The 22,862-nt window shown below is 49.4% G+C and overlaps 1 protein-coding gene across 3 annotated transcripts; it reads left to right on the top strand.

The window, feature by feature from the left end:
- The first annotated feature begins 359 nt into the window (after positions 1-359).
- On the top strand, positions 360-13,702 carry INPP5K (inositol polyphosphate-5-phosphatase K). 3 transcript variants are annotated; one of them, XM_033171572.1, is made up of 13 exons: positions 360-428; positions 2,143-2,250; positions 2,735-2,843; positions 3,821-3,937; positions 5,002-5,177; positions 6,628-6,739; positions 7,466-7,575; positions 7,811-7,837; positions 9,255-9,444; positions 10,471-10,608; positions 11,684-11,767; positions 11,853-11,957; positions 12,225-13,701. In XM_033171572.1, exons 1-13 carry the CDS (start codon positions 397-399, stop codon positions 12,324-12,326), a joined length of 1,410 nt encoding a protein of 469 aa, XP_033027463.1. In that variant the 5' UTR covers positions 360-396; the 3' UTR covers positions 12,327-13,701. The 3 variants fall into 3 exon arrangements, with proteins under 3 accessions (XP_033027463.1, XP_033027461.1, XP_033027462.1); XM_033171570.1 differs by lacking the exon at positions 360-428 and adding an exon at positions 1,665-1,957 and having other exon boundaries at positions 12,225-13,702; XM_033171571.1 differs by lacking the exons at positions 360-428; positions 7,811-7,837 and having other exon boundaries at positions 12,225-13,700.
- The last annotated feature ends 9,160 nt before the right edge of the window (positions 13,703-22,862 follow it).

Below are 22,862 nucleotides of genomic sequence, written 5' to 3'. Positions count from 1 at the left end.
GGAAAGTCCTCTGCGCGGAAGAGAGCCGCTTGTTGCAACACCTCGAAGCAGGGTAACCTCGTGCGGATGTTGCGGGTTGGGGTTCAGGCCCCGTGAACAGCAACAGGCACCAGGGTCGCATTTTCCGGCGCAGCGACCGTCCAAACCCAAACTGACTTCTCTGGGCAGCTGCTTGTTTCTATCCGGAAGTGCAAGGCATATTGACACTCTGTAATTTTTTGGATAGCTCTGCATTCGCTACCCGTTGTTTGCATCACGTGCTCAGAAGGACGCGGCCTCTTGGCATCCCAGCCAATCAGGAGGCGCGCCGACCTCGTCCCCTGCCCCAATTGGCCGGAGCGGTCACAAGAGCCGAGCGAGCTCTTCCCTCGGGTCTCGCCCGCCTCTTCTTCCGCGATGGAGCCGGAGGAAGGACCGCAGCACCTCAGGTGAGGAAGCGGAGGGGGGACGGACCCATATTGGGATGGGGAATCTCCCTTTTGGCCCACGTGCCCCCGGCGGAGTGTCGAGGAGCCCCTGGGCATGTGCAGAGTTCGCCCGATCCTTCCTGCCCCAAGTGGCGCCCCCAGCCCGGCTGTTGGGGAGGCGAGGGCTGCTTCCGCCCCCTTGGGCTCTCCTGCCAGGAGGCGGGCAGCAACCCCTCCCGAAGGATTTCGGGGCCCCGTGACCGGCCCCCACCCGCCCCTTCTTACGGCAAAGCCCCCGCGAGGCTCCGGAGCGGGAGTTATGCTAATCGCCGCGGGAAGCGCCAAAGCCGATTTCGGCTTTTGCAAAGCACCGACTGGGATTTGAGTCCTTCGTGGGCCGCTTATTTAGCAGGTGCTGCGCCTGCTGCCAAAGGGGCTCCTCCGGGGGCGGGGATCAGGTGCGCCCGCCGAAAGGCAGGCAGGATCGGGGGCTGCCGGGCTGCCCGCCTGCCGGTGGCGCTTCTCCCTCTTCCCGCGGGTCGGGGGTCTGAAGTCCCAGTCGGGTCTTCCTAACCGCGGCCCTGCGTGGCACATCCGCTTTCTGCCTTTGCGGGGAACCTCCAGTAGATGTTGGGCTCTAGTTTCCAGCAAGCAGCGGAGTCGGTGCTCAGGGGTGATGGGAGCTGTAGTCTGGCAGCACTTGGAAGGTTGTCTCTGGGCTACATCCTGTGCCCATCCGGTCATCCCCCTTCTGGAGGGCTGACTTGGGCGGGGGGGGGGAGGCCAAATGTGTTTTCCCTTCCCCACACTTCTCTGACCACAAGCTAAACTCCCACAGCCACCTCTGAACCCCCAAACCCCTTCCTAGCCAGAAGCTGTGTTAATAAAAGCCTCCTGAGGGGGGTCACTTGTCAGATTTGGTCCCTGGCTTGGCAATCCCTCCATGTGGGGCACGTGCCTCAAAACCAGTGATTATACCTCCATGACACAGTGGCAAAAACATGTGATTGGCCTCAGTTAACAATAGCTTTTCATAAATCTCCAGGCTCCAGCGGCATTAAATCTTGGCGTGTGGGGGGTGCACCTTGAGGGCTTGCAAGGAGAGGAAGAGGACACCCCTTCCTGCCTCAGAGTTGCCTTCTGGTGCAGCTGACGGCTTCCTTGCTTAGCTTGTGCCAGAAGCGAGGCTTAATTCTGCCTACACTGACACTTCTCTGGCTGGGGGGCGCCTTGGGTGGGGGGAGTGGGGCATGCCCCTCTCCTGTTGGCCCCATGGCATCTTTGCAGCCTGAAGAACCGCTTCAGGACTTGCTCTCCGTCTCTTTGCTGGACCTGGAGGGCACCCCCTCTGCCTTCCGCAGCCGCTCTGCCAGCGTGAGTAGCACGGGCTCCGGCGGGCGGCTGCAGCTGCGGCAGCGAGTGGCACAGCTCATGGCTTGCGTGGAGGACGTCAGCTCCGATGACGAGATCCACGAGGAAGTCTCACGCACCATCGACGAGGCTTTTCTGATCTGTGGGAAGATGCAGAAGCAGAAGCTTCAAGGGATCAGGTGCCCTTCCCAGGTGGACCAGGCTCTCTCCAGCGGGGCTTTGGTCTTTTCAGAGCAGGATTACAGATAATAAGGCATGAGGAGGAGGGGAGAGAGAAGTGGGATGGTGAGGTTGCTGTGCCGGACAGGAGCCTGTCCCCACCTGTTTGTACTTCAGCTGCGCTGCCTTTTGTCTGTCTCTGAAGGTTGCACTTGGTGACTTGGAACGTGGGCACAGCTTCTCCCCCTCCTGATGTCACCTCTTTGCTGCAGCTCAACTTGCAAGACCGGGAAATGGACATGTATGTCATTGGGTAGGTATTTTGGGAACCAGAGCTGGGGCTCTTCTTGGGGATATCATCCTGCTCATGCCATCTGCAGAAGCGAGGAGGTGGCCTTCGTAAGCATGGTGCTTCTTGAGATCTTTTGCAGAAGGTCTCTTGCAGGTCTCTGGACATAGGGGGAATGTGGCACAGGTGAGAGATCTCACTTAAGAAAAGGTGCAGCCATTCAGGATTGTGTGGACTTCAAGAAAGAAGGCTCTTGGTGTGTGATTTCACTGAGTAGTACTGAGTAGTCAGTACTCAGTGTGCTAAGATGGTATCCAGTGATGCACCCTTGCTTCCTCTGCTTTCACTAGGGCAGGGTGCGCATGTGGATGCAGGTGATGGGGTTAAAAGATTAACAAACATCTTATTGGACAGCAGCCGCTCCTGCTCTTAGTGTTTCCCAATAGGTCTGGGTACATTTTGTCAAAATGAGATGTAAGATTACCTGGGTTAACTCTGGAGTGTTCAGTTTACAGGAGGTGAACTCCAAGATCGTGAATTTCCTGTCCGACATGGCCTTTGATGATCCGTGGAGTATTTTCTTCATGAATGTTCTTTCTCCTCTAAGCTATGTCAAGGTAATCATATTGGTTTGTCTATTGGTGGTCTCTGGCTTACATTCTCCTGATGAATATTCTGGCATGTGAGGTGTCCTGTCATTTGGGCGTGGCCCCGCCTCCTTCCTGACCAGCTGTCAGTCATAGATCTGCTGCAAGTGCCCCAGAGTTTGCATTCAGCATAGGCACGTTTGGGGGGGGGGCATTCTCAGTGACTACCCGCTCCTCCCAGGGACCCACCAAAGCAGAAACCATTCAAGGCTGGCATTTGGAATTAGGTGTTGTAGAATTGTCTCTGATGCAAGAAGTAATGTAGTCACAGTGGCTCTGTGCTCCCTCCACTGGTCTGGAGGCAATAAGTGCCTCTGAATATGGTGACTTGCAAGTGGGGAGAGTATTTCTGCTGTTTTCAGGTCCTGCTTATGGGGATCAGGTTGGCCACTGTGGGAAACAGGGCAGTGGGCTAGATGACCCCCTTTGACCTGATCCAGTTGTGAAGGACCTTCTTATGTTCTTTTGATTTCAAGAATGTTCTAGTCTGGTTTGATTCCAAAGGGCCTGCCAACCACCTAGAATTGCAGTGGCTGTGCGTTAAAATATATAAGACAAGGCTACAATTTTGCTGTTTCCTGTGCTTGGTCCCCAGACACTACTCCACAGCCAGAGTTCTGTTGAGCATTGCACTGGCTTTGGTGAGATGCTCGCCAGTGCCTTTATCAGGGCTGGGCAGGAAGAGGTTCTTGGTACTGCCTGACTTCCATTTATCTCAAAATTCCACCAAGAATGGAGGAAGCAGCAGCTTTCCTTGGCCTTCAGGGGAGATGCAGTCTCCTTCCTTTAGCCAACTGAGCAGTGTTTGGATTCCCTTCCCAGGCCTGGGATTTCCTGGGGCATCGAGCACCATCTGCTACTGGCTTGTGGTCTGAGAGCATAGAAGATGATCCTAACTTTTTCTGGGGGTTTGCTAGTATTTGTTTTTTTAAAAAAATCTCTTGCAGATATCTTCCATACGCATGCAGGGCCTCCTCCTCCTGGTCTTTGCAAAGCAGCCTCACGTCCCCTTCATACGGGACATTCAAAGCCAGTACACTCGCACGGGTCTCTACGGATATTGGGTAAGCAGCTCACCGTGTTTTCCAGGCATTTTAACGCCTTTTCAAACTGCAACTTAGTCTTGGCTTCTGCATGTTGTCTGCAGTGGCTTCAGTGAGGAATAAAAGAATGTATATAATTTTTACTCTTTTTACTAGAGTTTTAAAACATTTTGTCTGAAGTTATAAACTTGTCAAGGGCTACAGAGATTAATCTGTATGATGATGCAGGATTGGACCACATCAGAGCAAAAAGTGCTGCCATCCCTGGGTCTGGCAAGTTTGCTCCTTGCTTCTAAACCCAAAGTACAGTCTGATTCCTGGCTACCTGTTTAACACTCATGGTGGCATACTTCTCTGTAGTCCTGAGGATTCCACTGTCCCTTTCTTGTCTTCAAACAAGTTTGGGATTGTCCCGGGCTTTTTTTAAAGCTGAAACTCACTGGAACTCAGTTCCGACACCTCTTAGGTGGGCACCATTGCCATTATAAGAGAACAAAGGAGGTGTTCCTGATAAGTTCCAACACCTCCTCTTCTAGAAAAATAGCTCTGTGGTTTGACGAATATTTATGAATGGTAGGTGTTGCTTCTGAGATGTACCTGTAAATGGAAACCAGTTCAATGGAAACAAGTCTGAAAACAGCCTCAAGCGCTGTTGTTGTGTGATCTGGGGGACCTAGAATCATAGAATCTTAGAGTTGGAAGAGACCACAAGGGCCATCCAATCCAACCCCCTGCCAAGCAGGAAACACCATCAAAGCATTCCTGACAGATGGCTGTCAAGCCTCTGCTTAAAGACCTCCAAAGAAGGAGACTCCACCACACTCCTTGGCAGCAAATTCCACTGTCCAACAGTTCTTACTGTCAGGAAGTTCTTCCTAATGTTTAGGTGGAATCTTCTTTCTTGTAGTTTGACTCCATTGCCCCGTGTCCGCTTCTCTGGAGCAGCCGAAAACAACCTTTCTACCTCCTCTATATGACATCCTTTTATATATTTGAACATGGCTATTATATCACCCCTTAACCTTCTCTTCTCCAGGCTAAACATGACCTGATCTGCCTGTGCCTTGGCTTCTTATGTCTTGTAGGGAAACAAGGGGGGCGTCACCACTCGCATGTCTGTTTATGGACATACCGTCTGTTTCCTGAACTGCCACCTGCCAGCCCACATGGAGAATGCAGGGCAGCGGCTGGATGACTTTGAGCGTATCTTGGAGATGCAGCAGTTTGAAGGCGAAAAGATTCCCAACGTCCTGGATCACGAGTGAGTGGCAACTGAATCTGGCCGAGGCTGCTTCCAGGAAAAGAGGATCCAGCTTGGCTTGGCCTCTGCCACATATGTCATGTGTCCATTTAGTTTAGGGAGCCCCTCTGATAGCTTTGAACCCAAAGTGAGAGCACCCGGAAGACGGTTGTTTCATGAAGATGGTGGTGGTGATTGATTTGTTGCTGTTTCCACAAAAGCAACTCTAAAGTGGTTTACAAAAATGAACATTAAAAACAATCTAAAATGCTCATCAATAAAATGTGGATTAAATTCAACTTCTCCCAATAAAAAGCTGAGCAGAAGGCCACAAACTTACATATTTTTCGCTCCATAGGGTGCACCGGACCATAGGGCGCACCTTGTTTTTAGAGGAGGAAACAAGAAAAAAAATATTTTTCTGGTTTTCCTCCTCTAAAAGCCCTGTTTTTTTGAGGATCAGCTAAAAGTTTTGCAGCTTTTTTTGCAAATGGAAAAGCCCTGGTTTTTTGAGGATCAGCTAAAGGTTTTGCAGCTTTTTTTGCAAAGGGGGAAAAGCAAAGAGGAAAAGCCCCATTTTTATGGGGTTCAACTTACATTTCTGCAGCTTCTAAAGGAAAGGGAGCATTTTCTACAGTTTCCAGACAGATAATCTAATCAGCTAGTCACATGTTGCTGAGGAAACAAACAACCTCCCTCTGCAGCACATTCAACAATGGAGGGTGGGGCTGAAAGGGAGCCGGGACTCTTATCTCTCCCCCAATCTCTTGCTGATCAGCTGCTGAGCGGGGTCCCTTCAACACCCCTTTTCTCTTTGTAAAACAAAAAGCATGATCCTCTTTTGGCCCCTGGGCAATTCAGCTCCAGGGACCACCATTCGCTCCATAAGACGCACAGATATTTCCCCTTACTTTTTAGGAGGAAAAAAGTGCGTCTTATGGAGCGAAAAATACAGTACTTGATGCTCCAAATTCCCAGGAAAATAACAAAAATTTTGCCCAGCTCCTAAAAAGAGATAGCGTTTGTGGAATTTTGTAGAAGTCCATTCAAGGGAACAAAATTCCTGGAGGAAGAGGAGGTCCTCGAGCAGAACAGCACTTGGTCTTACTCCCAAGCTTGGAAGTCTTCCCTTTTGCTTTGAAGCACCTGGTTCTGCAAAGGGAAGGAGGGAAGGTGCCTGGACCAGAGAGGGAGGAGTCCATTTTGAGCATTGTTCTGGCAGCTCTTTTGGGAGCCATTGTGTCACTTTCAAGACCAAGTGAAGCTTCCTAATTGGGGGGGGGGGACCATGCAGTTCAAAGTGAGTGAGAGGACAGATAACTTTGCACAGTGGTGAAAGAGAATGGAGAGCTACAGAGCAAATGTGCTCCTGAGATATCATGTGCGGATGAATCTGCTATGCCTGCTGTCTGCCTTGCAGCTTTCTCCTGTTTTTTCACAAGCAGCTATTTCTTGTTTCTTCTCTGTGAAGCATTCTCTTCTGGTTTGGCGACTTGAACTTCCGGATTGAAGATTACGGCCTGCATTTCATTCGAGAATCAATCAATAACAGCCGATTCAGTCTTTTGTGGGAAAAGGACCAGGTACTACCTCCAAGTTCTGTTCTCTTCATTCCTGTGCAGGTGCCATCAGCATGGATCTTCTGCTTCCTTCTCTCTTCTGGCTTCCCCTGATGGAAGACCCTACCATTTCTCCTGCTGATTCCACCCACCCATGACTCGGCCCCCAAATGTCACTTGGCAACACATCTGTGAATATTTACATTTTGTTCCCATAATATTTTGCCTTATTCCTGGTCCATATCTGTTTCACAGTTGGCTCTAAATTTCCTCCTGGGAAGTGGTGAAACTTGCTTGTCCCATTCCATACTGATTTCTGTGGAGTAAAATGACCTTCATATGGATCTCCTTTCCCAAAGAAAGAAAGGCGCCTCTAAGAGGAGGCTGCAGAACTTCTCCTATGTAGGAGTGTCTTTTAGTTGGGCCTGGTTGCTGCTTTGCCAGTGTGATGTAGTGGTTAAGAGCGGTAGACTCGTAATCTGGTGAACCGGGTTCGCGTCTCCGCTCCTCCACATGCAGCTGCTGGGTGACCTTGGGCTAGTCACACTTCTTTGAAGTCTCTCAGCCCCACTCGCCTCACAGAGTGTTTGTTGTGGGGGAGGAAGGGAAAGGAGAATGTGAGCCGCTTTGAGACTCCCTAGGGTAGTGATAAAGCGGGATATCAAATCCAAACTTCTTCTTCTTCTTCTTCTTCTTCTTCTTCTTCTTCTTCTTCTTCTTCTTCTTCTTCCTTTCTTTTTATTTATTCAGCTTAACATGGCTAAGAAGAAGGAACCCATTCTTCAAGAATTCATGGAGGGGCCCCTGAAGTTCAAACCCACCTACAAGTTTGACCTGTACTCAAATGACTATGACACCAGGTAAATGCTGGTTACCCCCACAACACACACATCTCGGACGTATGACCAGGCTGGTGAAGGTGAATGAGCAGCCCACCTGAGAAGAAAGGGGGAGGCAGTTTGGGGAAGGAGAGAGCTGGCCCTGGACATCTTAGTCTGAGCAGGTTCTTCCTCAGTGTCTTGGCTCAGTCCTCCAAAAGAGCTCCAGTGGAATAGGGGTTTGGGATTTTTGCACTAATGTCTGTTTCTATTTCAGGGGGCAGAAGACGCTCTTTTGGTTTAAGTAAGGAGATTTTGATGCCCTCCTTTCCAAATCTTCAGCATTTTAGACTATTAGACTATTAGCATTTCAAACTGTTGCTGCTCTTTTCTCTCCAGCTGCTGGAGGCTGATCCTAACCTGCTAATTGGCATGATGGACCTGAAATAAAAAAGAGAGCCTCTTGCATCTAGGTGCAACGGAGAGTTTCCCCCACAGTGATCAATGGGGATGAAGGAAGCAGTTGTTCCCCAGCGTGATAGCCCTTGTGGATTCAACTTCCTTGCCTGCCTGCTGGGGCTCCTCAGAAGTCAGGATAGGAAATGCTTCTGCTGCACTTGCTTCCACAAGGCACAAAAGGGCTCTGCTGCCTGGTATTTAGTCCGCTCAGCTGCTTAAAAAGGGATTTGTAGGTTGCTCAGCTGCCCCTTGGGTAGCTTAATCCCTCCAAAGAGACCCAGGTGGGGAATGGAGTGAACGGGTCAGATCTTGAGCTACTGGTAACTCCAGTGGCAAGAACAGTTTAGTGCTGCCAAGCAAACTGTCTTCTTCCCACATCTTTTTATCATAGAATTATAGAGTTGGAAGGGGTCTAAAGGGTCATCTAGCCCAACCCCTTGCAGTGCAGGAATACTTTGCCCAAAGTGGGGCTCAAATCCATGACTCTGAGATTAAAAGCCTCATGCTCTATCGCAGACACCGGCAACATCCGGCCCATGAAGGCCGTTTTACCGGCCCACGAGCTGCCCGCCAACCAAGCTGTCCGCTCGGCAAGCCCCCCGAGTGCTGCGCTAAACCAGCGTGGCGCCTTGCTGGGTGCCACCAGAAATTGCATCTGTGCATGTCCAGACGCCAAAAATCACTTCTGCGCAGGCGCGGTTTTCGGTGTCTGGGCATGCGCAGACGTGATTTCCGGCATCGCTCTGCACATGTCCAGCCCATGGACACTCTCTGTGGGCCGGATAACCTTGCCAACACCTTCTCTATTGACTGAGTCCTCTGAGAATGACCAGGCAGCCCAGGCTGTATTTGTCTCCTGGGGTTATGACCATTTCACTCCGAAGAGACAGCAGAGCTTTTGAAAAACTACCCAGGATCAGGGCCAGAGATGCAGGTGGCACAAACTTCAATGTGGGCAAACCTCTCCTGAGCACTTGACGTTCTCATGACTTACCACGTGGGCCACTGTAAATGTAAAGCTGCCTCTAGCTGATAGCAGCCTGGTTAACACTTGGTTGCTGCTAGTTCATGTTGTTTTCTGATACGAAGTTGATTAACCTCCCTCTTTCTTGGTCTGCCTTTCTTTTAGATCTGCTAACGTACAGGTGTTGTTTGATTGAGCTAGAAATAAAAATATATTGTCCCCATAATGCCTCTGCTGCTGCTGCCATGGGTAGCAGCGTTGCTTCGTTGGTGTGTCCTCACTGCCTCCCCTTTTGCAGTGGGAAGAAGCGGAAGCCTGCGTGGACGGATCGGATCCTCTGGAGGGTGAAGCACCTTTTGCAGTTGGCCTCGGAGGCAGGAGAGATGCCAGAAGAGGAGGCCATTTCTGTGTCCCTGCACAGCTACATCAGCCACATGAGTTACGGCATCAGCGACCACAAACCTGTCACCGGGACCTTTGAACTTGAGGTAATGTTCTCCTCTCCCTCTCTTGGTCACGGCTCCGGTCCCTTCCATCAGAAGAATGGCTGGACGGATGAAGCCCAGCTACAGAAGACCTGGGAAGGCTTTACAAGCTTTCCAGCTACCCAAGGTAGTCCTGCTCTGTGTCTCAAAGACAGATCACAAACCATCTCATGGTTGGTGGAGAGAGAGCCCTTGCACCCGAAGTAGATCAACAGGATTGACTCTGCCTTTGATTTCCAGGCCCATTTAAACTCTTCTCTTCTGTAGGTGCTTGCAAACGGCAACTGGGTCAGCCTACTGATTTGGGAAGGTCTCCTGCAAAGCTGCCGCCCCCCCCCCAAAAAAAATTGAGGGTCACTCTACAATCTTTTTAGGATTTTTGTTGTTGTTGTTGTTCAGTCGTTCAGTCGTGTCTGACTCTTCGTGACCCCATGGACCAGAGCACGCCAGGCACGCCTATCCTTCACTGCCTCCCGCAGTTTGGCCAAACTCATGTTAGTAGCTTCGAGAACACTGTCCAACCATCTCATCCTCTGTCGTCCCCTTCTCCTTGTGCCCTCCATCTTTCCCAACATCAGGGTCTTTTCCAGGGAGTCTTCTCTTCTCATGAGGTAGCCAAAGTACTGGAGCCTCAACTTCAGGACCTGTCCTTCTAGTGAGCACTCAGGGCCGATTTCCTTGAGAATGGATAGGTTTGATCTTCTTGCAGTCCATGGGACTCTCAAGAGTCTCCTCCAGCACCATAATTCAAAAGCATCAATTCTTCGGCGATCAGCCTTCTTTATGGTCCAGCTCTCACTTCCATACATTACTACTGGGAAAACCATAGCTTTAACTATACGGACCTTTGTCGGCAAGGTGATGTCTTTGCTTTTTAAGATGCTGTCTAGCTTTTTAGGATAGCTTATCTTTTGAATGGCAGCACTTGAGGATGATTAACATTTTCAGAGTTGGGAGCATGAAGAGCGGCTTCTGACTGCTGCTGTTGAATGGGTGGTTATGGGATACAACTTATTTCCTTTCTTCCAGATGAAGCCTCTGCCACCTGTCCCACTGGTCAGGCTGCATCCTGTGGGCAACTGGGATGCTGAGCAAGATGCCACCGTCCGCTACTCCACAGCTCCTGAATTTCCAAGCAGTGCCTGGGACTGGATTGGTCTCTACAAGGTGACATTGCCACAGATGTGTACTGAGGGGGAAGGAGTATAGCTCAGCAGCAGAGACATGCAGAAGGGTCCTCGGTTTAATTCCTGGCTTCTTGAGCTGGGAAAGACCCCTGCCTGAAACCCTGGATTGCTGTTGCAGTCAATGTAGACCAGGCATCCCCAGCCTGCGGCCCTCCAGATGTTTTGGACTACAATTCCCATCATCCCTGACCACTGGTCCTCTTAGCTAGGGATCATGGGAGTTGTAGGACAAGACACCTGGAGGGCCGCAGGTTGGGGGTGCCTGGTGTAGACAGCAAAGAGCCAACGTACCAATGGCCTGGCTTCCATTTCCTCTGCTCCTTTGAGGGTAAGGTGTGCTGTGGTCATGAGAAAAACTGTGCCATTTTCTCCTGGTGAAGGAGAGGCCCTCCTGGTCCCTCCTGAGGGATACACAGGGTCAGAGATTTCCTTCTGCCCAGAGCGCCCACAGTTCCGAGAGGATTTTTGGCATCCTGCAGCCAAGGATGACTAAAAGCAGGCAGTGGTGGGTTGTGTGAAGCTGAGGTATCAGGGTGGGAGGGGGGCACTGAGCGACCTGGGCAAAGGGTCTGGTTCCTTAGGGGAAAGAACAGGCTGCAGGCCGTGTCCCAGAAACAAAGGCAAGGCTCAGAGACAAGAGGAGGCTCGTGAGTTTGGGCAAACCTCCTTGCGCCTGAAAGTTCTCATTTTGATGGAAGCAGCCAAAAGCCAGGAGACTTGGTCTTTGGTATGGGAATCTTTTGGATTATTTAGGCCTCTTCTTCTGTCTGTGTCTCAGCCTCTAAATACCACATGTGTTGCCATAATTTCCTTAGAGAAAAGGTTACAAACTTTGTGATAAATCATTGTGCGGCCTTGGATTAATCTTGCTTTTGCTATCATATTCCCTCATTTCTAAAACCTCGTCCCGCTCTTAGCAATACTGAAGTGTGAAACAGTTCAGAGTTTGCATCCCATTTCCTTGGCTAACCAGAGCAAATACCTCTCACACATTAGACAGGTGTTCGCTCCTCTGACAACCAGGTTGTGCTCAAGGCAGCTCTCCCCCCTTGCAGGTGACCTTCAGGCATGCAAATGACTACGTGATGTATGCCTGGGTGCAGGACAACGAGATTTCCTCTGAGGAGGATGCAAAGCAGGTGAGAGGGAAGTAGCCTGAGGTTACCACTGCTGGCTGCTTCGTTCCAGATGTTTTGCTGAATGCCTTTGCTTTATTCTTCCCAGGTCTATCTCAGTGCTGAGGAGCTTCCAGCAACAGGAGGAGAGTTTCTCCTGGGTTATTACAGCAACACAATGCAATCCCTGGTTGGCATCAGTCAGCCCTTTCAGGTATGGAGCTGATGCGCTGACTCAGTACAAGCCAGCTTCCTAGGTTCCTAGAACCCCCAGGAAGCTCATCCCTAGGTTCCTCGAATCACCTGGGGAAATGGTTCTCCTCTTTGGATTACCTAGTCTACCTCACAGGGTTGTTGTGAGGACAAAATAGAGAGGGGAAGAGAACCGTTTGTGCAGCCCTGGGCTCCTTGGAGGGAAGGTGGGAGAGAGCTGTAATAAATAATAAGAAACAAAAACAAAAAGTGTGATCTCCCCTTTCAGATTCAGCCAAGGAGAATGTTAGCTGAGAAAGACCTGGCCTGGGATGGAGTCAGCAGGATGCAGGAGCAGCTTTGTGATGAGAAACCACCGTGTGACTTTTGAACTGTGCCACGTGCCCCTGCAGCGGGGTCTGTGAGGAGGGAACCTCCTTCCTCTGCCTTAGAAACAGGCCTCTCTCTGAAGAAGCCTAGAAACGCAGCTGGGCATATGAGTCTGAGCAGCCCAGAGCAGCATCATTTCCTAGGGAATAAATAGTTCTATTGCTGTCCCAGGAAGCTGGAACAAGGCTGTGCCTACCTTCAGCAACTAAAGAACCGCGACTAATTGTAGTTCTTTCCCAAGAGGATCCACCTTCCAGTGGCCTAGCACAGGGCAGGGGGCACTTATTCCTGCTGCTTCCTTTTCCTAGGGGTTATTTTAGGAACCAGGCAATACACTGCAATATTAAGTAGTCAATGGTTGGTCTGCTTTTTAAAAACCAGCATTCCAGGATTCAGCTCCGTGTTTTTATGAAATGCACTTAGAATTTACTCGGGAGCTGAAATACACTTTCTATCGTAGAGGAAGAGACTGTGCAGTCAGTTGTGACATTTTGGTTGGTTGGAAATGAGTGGTCATGACAGAGCAGTGAAGGGGGGGGGGACTTGAGCAGCTCATGGCTTCTGTTATCTTGACTTCCAGCTGCCCCACTTCCTGTGGTAGTTTTGATCTCCAAGAGTTCAGTGCTTGAAATTCTGGAGGTAAATCTACATCCATCCAACCATCCATCCAGCTGACTTTTGCTTGGAATGTGGGAGTTCTTGATGGCCTGTCGCATTAAAAAACAAAACCTCAGCCATGCTGGCGATTCCACCTGGGGTTATTTTGAGCTGTACAACAGGGGAAGCCAATGTGGTGCCGTCCAGATGATGTTGGTCCCCCAACTCCCATCAGCCACAGCCAGCATGGCCAAAGGTCAGGAAAGAACAGGGGCAGGTGTTATCTCCCCCTCCCCCTTCTGGAGCAAGCTCCACAGTAACGCAGCCTTGCTGGCACCTTCCTGGGGCCAGTCCTCATCTGGATGCATTTCCTGCACTTTTGCACAATTTCTGTGGAACTGGCCTGTCTCCTTCAGCCCATGTTTCTGCAGTTTCTGGCTCTACTCAGCACTGAAGGCCCCTGTCGGGATGGGCTGCTGTGCTGCACTCTCTGCGGCCCACATGCTCATAAAGCAAGGCCGGCTAGTTCCCTTCTGCATGCAAGTGATGTGGAGGCTGCTGTTGGCAGCATGTTGTGTGTGGATATGACTTGGCTGCTGCAGGGATTCCCTTTACTTTTCTGCTCATGCCAATCCTTTGCACTCACGAGGGAGCGAGAAAAATATGGATGCAGCTGCCCTCTGGGCACTTGTCAGCTGCTCCTGTGACTAAAAGGTTTTCCATGGAGAAAAGGTGCCAAACTGCCAAGAGAATAGGAGAAACTTGGGCTGAGAGCCAGTGTGGTGTAGTGGTTAAGAGCGGTAGACTCGTAATCTGGGGAACCGGGTTCGCGTCTCCACTCCTCCACATGCAGCTCCTGGGTGACCTTGAGCTAGTCACACTTCTCTGAAGTCTCTCAGCCCCACTCACCTCACAGAGTGTTTGTTGTGGGGGAGGAAGGGAAAGGAGAATGTGAGCCGCTATGAGACTCCTTCGGGTAGTGATAAAGCAGGATATCAAATCCAAACTCTTCTTCTTCTGAAATAATTAGTGGTGGGTGTTATTGTGGTGGGCAGCCTTTGAACTCTGAGATAAGGCAGGTGCACCCACCAAAATCCTTCTGTACAAGCACTTTCAATTTGTCTTGTCTGAATTGCTCCTGTTGCATCTGGACTAGTTTCCATTTCTCCCAATGCAATTTCTGTTTCTGAGAAGGCGGCAATCTTGCTCTCTTCTAGACCCAGACGAAGTGTAAGTATGGGAGGTTTTTGAATGGGGCAGATTTCCCCGTGCCTGTTAGCAGATGAGCTTCAGTCACTGCCTAATAGATTTAAAGTTAAATCGTGGCAGACGGACAGCAGGATTCTTATGTAAATTGGCCCACAAGAAGGGCGTCCTGTCTGGCAAAGGCTGGGGCAGGAACTGTCTTGGGAGCCAGTGGTAGCAGGTGCTTTTCTGTAAGTCACTTTGTTACATGCGTGAAGATAAATTGAGAGAGGTTTTTTATTGTCTTTTCAGTAAACACCCTCAAGATACTGTCTGGGGTCATTGCTGTGACTGACATACTTTTTGTTTTAATCCTTCTGTTCGAGAGCTCCGTCTCAGCCTGGGAAAGGACTCTCTTCAGGAAGGGCCATAGCTCAGAGCATCTGCCTTGCATGCAGAAGGCTGCTGGTTCAATCTGCAGGTAGGGCTGGGAGAGTCTGAAACCCTAGAGAACCACTGCCAGGCAGTGTAAACAGTACTAAGCTAGATGGACCAGTGGTATAAGGCAGCTTCCTCAGTGGAATTTCATTTTCTCCCCTCTTAAGCATCCTGGCCACCCACTTCCTTTATTCTTTGCTGTGCAAGTTTAGGATAGGCGTCGTATTTGTGTTGTATCATGACATCATCTTTGTGTGTGAGAGAGATTCACCCCGAAAATTGTTTGGCAGTCAAGTATGCTCTGTCAACACAGAACATGATGTGGCACAGCATGTGTTCCATCCTTCCACTGTGCCAAAGAGTCTTGTGGCATAGGGGTCACACTTCTCCATACCGAACTGGTTCACAGTTAAATCTGCCATTAAATCTAGTCCTGGTGTTGACACCCAAATGGTAGGAAACATTTTTCATCAGCTTTGATTGGTTTACCAGCTTGCATCTCCCCTTGAGTAATTACTTGGCCACGTTTGCAGTTGATAACATCCAAGGTAAGAACTGTGGGGGGAATGTCCAGGCTGCTGAATGTGTATCAGCAATACTTGCAAGACTACCACTGGGTTGCTGTTGGTTTCTGGGTGCAGTTCAAGGTGCTTCTCCTACTGTTTTTTTTAAAGCCTAATCCCTTAAAGGGTACCTGAAGGAGCTCTGCTTCCTCCCATATGAACCTGCTGGTTCCTGGAGACCACTGTCTTAAGGTCCAGCTCCTGGCACCTCACTGTCACAGGTCAGGCAGGTGGCGATTTGGGACAGGGCGTTCTCTGTGCTGGTGCCTTGCTTTTGTGATACACTTTCAAAGGAGGCATGCCTGGCATCGACACTTTTTTTAAAATCATGTTTTAGGTACCAAGTAACAAGTGTATTTCCCCCAACCCCTCGCCTGTTATTTGCTGTATTTCGTTGCTGCTGCTATTTGTCTTCACTGCTTAGTTTGTATTGTGCTTCTATACTATTTTATTTTAGATGGTAACCTGTCTTGCAGTCCTTGAGGTGAATCACAAATGGTTTAAAAGAAGAAATATTAAATAAATGTTAACTCTGATAGTTACTCTGCCTCCCAGTTGTTGTTGCTGTTGTCTCTGTGCCACAAGGGGGCACTGCAGAGGACGCAGATTCTACTGAAAACGGTTCCAGCTGTTTTTCGGGCGTGGTCTCTCCTCTGGAAGCTCTTCTGGGCGATGGCAGTACAGAAGTCTTCACCATTAGCAGGGTGCGCCTGCCTTTAAATGAGGCTAGTGTGTCCTGAACCCTGGCGCATGCCTTTGCACAAGAGGGAAGGGGGTTGCTGGGGAGACGTGGAGATTATTGGTGTGAAAAGAGGTGGTCCTGCTCACCGCCATTGGCAGGGGACACACCTCTCTGGGAAGGCCACCCCCCCCCCCCCGCTTCAAACTTGCGATGTAGTGGGAATATTTTCATGGAAAGTTTTTTCACAGCTCAAAAGAGTCTGCTATGTTTTGGCTCCTATTGGCAAAGGGAGAACAGATCCTCGAGACCTACAAAACGAGACAGGAATCGATCACTTGCTTCAGAAATGCCAGTTCATAAATGTGCCAGGGAAAACTGCTGACACTTCTGAACTGAGTGGGTGGATCTGTCTTTAGTCAGCTAATCTCTCGGCAGAACAATGCTACTACCAGCGGCTGCAGCAGCGGAAAGTCGTCTAATTAAATCTTCCCAGCTTGTGGCTTTTGCAAGCCTTTGTGGCAGAGTGCAACATGGGGTGGGGGGAGGAAGAGGGCCTGTGCTGCGGGTAGAAGGAGATAACCAGGCGGGGAGCGGCTGGCTCCACAGGGCAGGCGCAGGGAGCCTGAGAGGGAAGAGATGACTGAGCCAGAGGCGGAGGGGAGGGAGACTGGAAAGTATTTGAGGAGAGGCTTGAAACATGGAAACAACTAGGCAACTTTTTAAAAATCTGCTAGGCATACAAGAAAACTGGGAGGAGTTCTCACATCTATCCTTCCCCCTCCCAGCACCGTTGGTCACTGGTTAATGAATTGAAACAATCCTGTTCATAGTTTCCTCCAAAAGCAGTGCTACAATGATAGGAAAGATTTGCTTTGACAGCCTTCTGCAACCTGGCGCCCTCTGGATAGGATGGCCTGCAGCTCTCAGCGCCAGGCATCTGGAGGGCACCAGTTGGCAAGGGTTGCTAAAACAATTTTGTGTTCTTTTGTGATCTACTAAGATGCTGTGAACTCCTTGGCCTGGCTAAGCTCCCCCCCCCCCACCCCACCAGTAGCACAGCAGAATCGCCAATGCAAAGCAAGTGAAGTATGAGGGGGGCGAAATCACCACTGAGGTTCACAATGCTGAGAGGAACAGTTTTGATGTGCGTGTTTAAAAAAGCTGTATCTGGGTTGCTACTGAAACGAAGCATTCTTGAAACAAGCAGAAGCGTCAGGGGATAAAACCTCCAACAGGGTTGGCGTTCTGGGACAGCTGCCAAGCCCCCAAAGCCTAGCCCAATTCACCGCCCCAGAGATGCTGGAGCAGCAACCCCCACAGCCTGCCCTCTGTCCTGCGGCACCATCAGCCCCCCACCCCCTGAAGTGGTGGCCATTGATACCCACCTCTTGTGCTGCTGGGGGGGGGTGTGTGTGGCAGAAGCTGCTGCTTGTTGCTGTCCCATTGCCTTTGGTTTGTCCACCTGACTGCGTGAGGGAGCAGCACAATGGGGCTTGGGCCTGGCAGGTGGCACCAGCTGCTCTTTCATGCTGGCATTCTCTGCGAAGCAGCAGCTCCTTATTGCCCCCCCCCACTCAACACACCCTCCAGATAAAGCTGCTTCCACACTGCTTCACTTCCTCCTTCCTTGCCTGCAGAAATCTTCCTACAAAGCCCTGCCCTACAAGCCAGTTATGGCTGCCTGCCAAGAAGACGGTTGGCCCCTGACCCGATTGATTGACAGAGGACTACACATGCCCTGGAGGCAGCAAAGTGGGCCATCAGTGTTGAGAGCAGTGAGACAGTGTTTCTGCGAATTCTCTTCCGCTCACAACCCTCCTGGTTTCAGAGCCAGAGAAAGATTTTGCAGCAGGGGTGTGTGTGAAAAAGTTGCTCTGTTCTCAGCTTCCTGAACTGTCTGTGAGCAGCAGCACAGGTAAAGTTGCCTCACCTGGCTGCTGCATGTTCGAGGCATGAGAGCAGTCTATGAGGTGTCTTGTGGGGTTTTTAATTCCCAGCAGGGGCCTGGAAAGAAGCCAGAGGGTTGGGCAGGGGTGTGTGCATGTGCATGTAGAGGGGGCAGGGGGAGTCTTTCCTCTTGGGACAGAGCAGAATGTTCTTTCAAGGATTTCTTCCCAAAGTGATTCTGGTTTTCTCCCACCCAAGCTGCAGCTCCTCTGTAAACACCCAGCACCGACACCAATCCGCAACTTTTTTGCACAACTGCTTAAGGCCTAGGAGTCCTTTTCCTGGCACTGCATCAGACAACCACAGACTCATAACTGTCTTTTGTTTCAGTCTTAGGTACCAAGCTGTACTAGGGAAGTAACAAGGAGTCATGGACTGATTGTGTCCAAGGGTTTTCTTCTTTCCAATTGCCAGGGGCTTTCTTTCTGGCCTTGAACTAGCCATTTCTCCTCACTCTGATGAGAAGTAGCCGGTGTGGTTTGCTGGGAAGAGTTGGAGAAAGAACAAGCAGGGAATGGGAGCCAGAGGGTGGGGGCACCACCCACCATTGGGAATGACTTGCAACAGGAGTTTTTGCTAACTACCAGCTATTTAGTGTAATCCTCAGAACCAAAGACAGTCAAAATCATCATCATGTGGCACGGTGTGGGGAGGGGGGGAATACACCCATATTCAGCTAAGAAGCAGAAAAACTAGACTCTAAGGGAACTTTAGGGTGACCAGGACCTTCTTAGGGAAAAGTAGTGGCTTAATTGTGTTAGCAGAGTTGGGAACAACCTTTATGTTAAAGTGGGTCAAATTTGACGGTGCTGCGTTGGGAGGCTTTGACATGATTGCGGCTGTTCAAACCTTAGTTCAAAATCAGTCCCTGCTCTTTTTCTCCTCTTAGGCAAGGAGGTTGAGTCAACTGTCTTCCAACAATTCAAAATCTGCAGGCTCCTTAGAGCTTCTCCTTGCTAGGGGCTAGGCAGGCTGGGGTGCAGGAGACTCTGGCTCTACAATTAAGCCCTTGCATTCCGATTGGTGGCTTCCAAAAGTGGGTAAAATGCTATGGCAAGGGGACGCCCAGTGTGTGTGTGTATGTGTGCCCCATGCAATGGCATGGAAGAATGACAAATACCTGCTGAGGCCAGCATGCTGCAACTGCCAGTGTGGATGAGGAAGGCCAAGCTCTCTCTTGGGCAGGAACAGCTCCTGCCAAATGACCCTTCCCTGCCTTCCCCCCCCCCCTCTGCCCGCCCATTTGTCAGATACTTGGCAGCTGCTGGCTCCATCAGTCTTCCATGGGCTGTTTCTCAAAGAAAACATTTGTCTGCTTTCAAGTTGCCTAAGTGAAATCATTTGAGGACAATACAGCCAGAGGGGTAGCAAGTGAAACATTGCAGGTTTCTTCAAACAGTTTGCTCCCCCTCTCCATCCCTTAATGCAGGCAGGAGCCATCCATGGTCAACCCCCCCCCCCATCTTGGGGATAAATAGTGGACATCTGCATTTACATAGCACAGCTTTATGTAAACAGGAAATGTTTCCAAGATATTTCGCATGTTTTCTGGACCCTAAAATATCCACTGATAAGAGCCATTGTTTCTTTCCCCACTGCTTCCTGCAAACTAAATTATGATTTCCTCGAGACGGCCCAGCCCTAGAGTCCCAGAACATTGTCTCCTATCTTACCTGATTATCCCAGAACGTGGACCAAGCAAGGCAATTTCTCTGAAGGGCAGGAGACAAAGTTCACAGGAGGCTGGCGGGACTCATCACCAAGAGGCAGTTACAGCCCTTGCGGGTGAATTTTCAGAGCAATCCCCATCAGGAAGCAGTTTCAGGATAACACTGCAGCGTGGGAGGAAATCAGTAGTTTATGTCCACCAGAACATTCCTTCATTCTCTCTTCCTTCAAAACCTGAATGGGGACTGACCAGGGGACCCCATCAAGAGGTGGAGGGCGGATGCAGCATAGTAGTGACACCCTTGCATTCTCAACTGCACTGTCAGCAATAGAAGTATATTTAGCTATTTCACTGGATGCTTAACTAACTCTGATTTCTGCAAACAGGTAAGCTGTTTAAATCATGCTGATGTCAATGGGAATTTGACATTACCTCTGTACAGGTTTCCTACCTAAGTCCACCAAGTTCAAAATATTTCCTTTTCCTCCTCCTCCTCCCCACTGCCCCATTGCATTAGGGATTATGCCACTCTCCCTGTTACAGCCAGTGACGCACCACAGCCAAGGTGGCTCCATGGATAAATGTAAGATTCTTCAGAACTGTGAGACAACTTGGAAAAACATGAAGTCTTTGAAAGGAAACTGTTATTTTATACTAGAAGGCAACTTTTCTCTTCTAACACATGTTTGATACCTGGGCGAGGGTGCCTCTTCCCACCCCGGTTTGGGTAACATACATGACAGCTGAGCTTCTGATACCAGTCTATTTTTAAGAGGGGTGGCATTTTAATCTCTGATTAAGGATTCAGTTGATTAATCAGATCAATTAATCCCAACTCCACCTTGAACCCTTAGCAGGAGTGATTCTGTAATAATAATTAGGTTCAACCCCAGAACAACAATTCTAGCACTAATACAAGCTCAATTTTATCAGCAAAAGCTGCAGATGGGTAGCAAAAGCCAACAGTAACAGCTGAGAGCTTTTCTTTTTCATATACCGTATTTACTCAGGTCTAAAGCGCCATCGAATCTATTGCACACCTAATTTTCAGAATCTTGAAATGAAAAAAAGGAATTGCTGGACAATGTAAATGTGCCGTCGAATCTAATGTACCTTAATTTTTGCAACGTAATTTGGTAAAAAAAAAGGTGAGCATTGTTGTTGTTGTTCAGTCGTTCAGTCGTGTCCGACTCTTCGTGACCCCATGGACCAGAGCACGCCAGGCACGCCTATCATTCACTGCCTCCCGCAGTTTGGCCAAACTCATGTTAGTAGCTTCGAGAATACTGTCCAACCATCTCATCCTTTGTCGTCCCCTTCTCCTTGTGCCCTCCATCTTTCCCAACATCAGGGTCTTTTCCAGGGAGTCTTCTCTTCTCATGAGGTGGCCAAAGTATTAGATTCAAGTAAATACGGTACATATATATTTCTGGGCATGCTCATCACCCCTCAACATTTAAAGTTTCAGCAAATAAGTTACAGTACTTAAAAGTACATTTTCCCCAAACAAAAATAAACTAGTTTTATTTTTGGATTGCTTATCTCTGGGGAATATATTTGGAAAGCTGTGTCCCAGCCTCCCTTTCTCCTCAGTGTGCTCTTTGGCTCCTTTCCACCTTCGTTCAGTTCCTGGTCCCCCCCCTCCCCCATTTTACATCTATTTCTTAAAACCTGTTCTTATTTTTTGTTTCAGCCTGGGTCTCAAGGCACATCCATTAAACCACTTCTGAAGGAAAAGAGAGATTCAAGTCCGCTCCATGTTTTTAGGAATAGGAGCAACTCTGTTGGCAAGTACTTCCAACTAAGGAATTTGCTTTGGAAATGGGAAACTTATTCTGGAAAATACATAAGCAGACTCACAAGCGGTGACACAGCCTGTTCTGGAAGGGGTAGTGTTCCTTCTTTTGAGCCTGAATGGGTTCAGATGCTGGCAGTAGCTGGGCTTTGGCTGCTGTGTCTGTCCTGGAGAAGGCAAATCTGGCCACCTTCATCACCCATGATGTCTCGGTCACATACCCTGTATTTCAACTACTGTAAACACTCTATCTTTGACAAGGGTTTTGCAGCTGGTGGAGATTTATAGGATTTCCTCTGTTCCCCTCTCCTCCCCTGCTGCTCTCCATTTCACTGACTGAAAAGGATCCGCATTTGATGCATTGCATATTAAAATGTTAGAACTGAACAGCTTCTTGTTTGGATAACTGTGATTACAAATGAAATCTGGCATGCCACCTACTTTTCTGGCAGGGATCTCACGTGCATTTAAAAGCTTCTATCTATTTATAGATATCACTATAATGTCCTCCAGAAGAAATTCCCAAGGTGGTTTACATAAAAACAGGCAGAAATTCAAAAGGCTATTTTTTTTTTGGTTAGCATTGAGATGTGGTGGCAGGCAAAAAGCGAGCATGTAGAATTTCTGCCTGTCATGGAACGGCTGATGACATATACAACCTATCAGATAAGGAGAGGGCAAATTGTTGTTCCCTCTCAATCAGTTCCCGAATTCTTTCTGAGCCCAGTTCATAGTGCTGGTTATCATCTCTAGTCCCAAGTGTTGTTGAGCCTGGTTATCCTGCTTGCCGTTCTGAGATCTGCTGGGAAGGCCCTGCTCCACATCCCTCCTTCCCCTCCAGCAGAAACATGGTGGGGGGCATGTTATTATTATTTATCAATTTTGTCTATCACCCTTCACCCAGAGACCTCGAGGCAGTTCACATGAAGGGAGGGTCTTCTTTGGCTGTGGCACCAGTGCATACTCTGGTCCTCCTTCCTCTGGGCGCAGCCTCTCTTCTCCCTGGCCACTTCACAGACTGGTAAAGACTGTGACGCAGGTGTTCAGATCGGATCATCACTGCCATGTATTTGCCTGCTGCCATTGGTGGCCTTTTTTGTGTGTGTATGTGTGTGAGGCTCTTTTTATTATGTTTCCACTGTTTTTTATTAATAAAACAGCTTGCTGACTTCAGGAGCCTTTGGGTGAAAAGAAGCACATATAATTTACCAAATTAGCACACAAAGAAAGCTTTGCCCCTTAGGAAGAAGTCTGACGGAAAGAAAGACACACCTGGCGCCAGCTGGGCAAGGGGGACCAGGAGGGCTAATGTACCCAGAGAATGACACAGGAGGGAAAGAGCCCTTCCGCTGCACTTTCTCGGGGCAGAACAGCCAAGGTCACAAAGGTGGTGCCAAAAATTGCAGATGTCCATCCAGGTCTCCAGGGTCCCCTGGGTCTGAGAGAAGAAACATTGGAGTTAAAAGCAATAAGCAAAGACATAAATTAAAGGCTCTTGGAACAGCTGAAAGGACGTGGAAACAAGTGCTTGAACTGCATTGTTGCTTGAGCTCACACCTAGGGCTTGTACAAACACAGGCCTCCAGTTCTTCCGCTGCTTGGCCAAGGAGGCTGTTTATTGTGCTGCTGCTCCTTCAGAGAATGCCAGGACTGTTCGATGT

This window comes from Lacerta agilis, chromosome 15 (assembly GCF_009819535.1).
Source record: "Lacerta agilis isolate rLacAgi1 chromosome 15, rLacAgi1.pri, whole genome shotgun sequence".
NCBI classification, from domain to species: domain Eukaryota; kingdom Metazoa; phylum Chordata; class Lepidosauria; order Squamata; family Lacertidae; genus Lacerta; species Lacerta agilis.
This window is presented reverse-complemented; position numbering and strand designations above follow the sequence as displayed.

Excerpts from the sequence above, each read along its gene's own strand:
- INPP5K (XM_033171570.1), top strand. The coding sequence starts at position 1,680 with ATGGCATCTTTGCAGCCTGAAGAACCGCTTCAGGACTTGCTCTCCGTC. Across the intron at positions 6,740-7,465 it reads TTTTGTGGGAAAAGGACCAG|CTTAACATGGCTAAGAAGAA; the intron begins GTACTACCTCCA and ends TTATTTATTCAG. Across the intron at positions 10,609-11,683 it reads ACTGGATTGGTCTCTACAAG|GTGACCTTCAGGCATGCAAA; the intron begins GTGACATTGCCA and ends CCCCCCTTGCAG.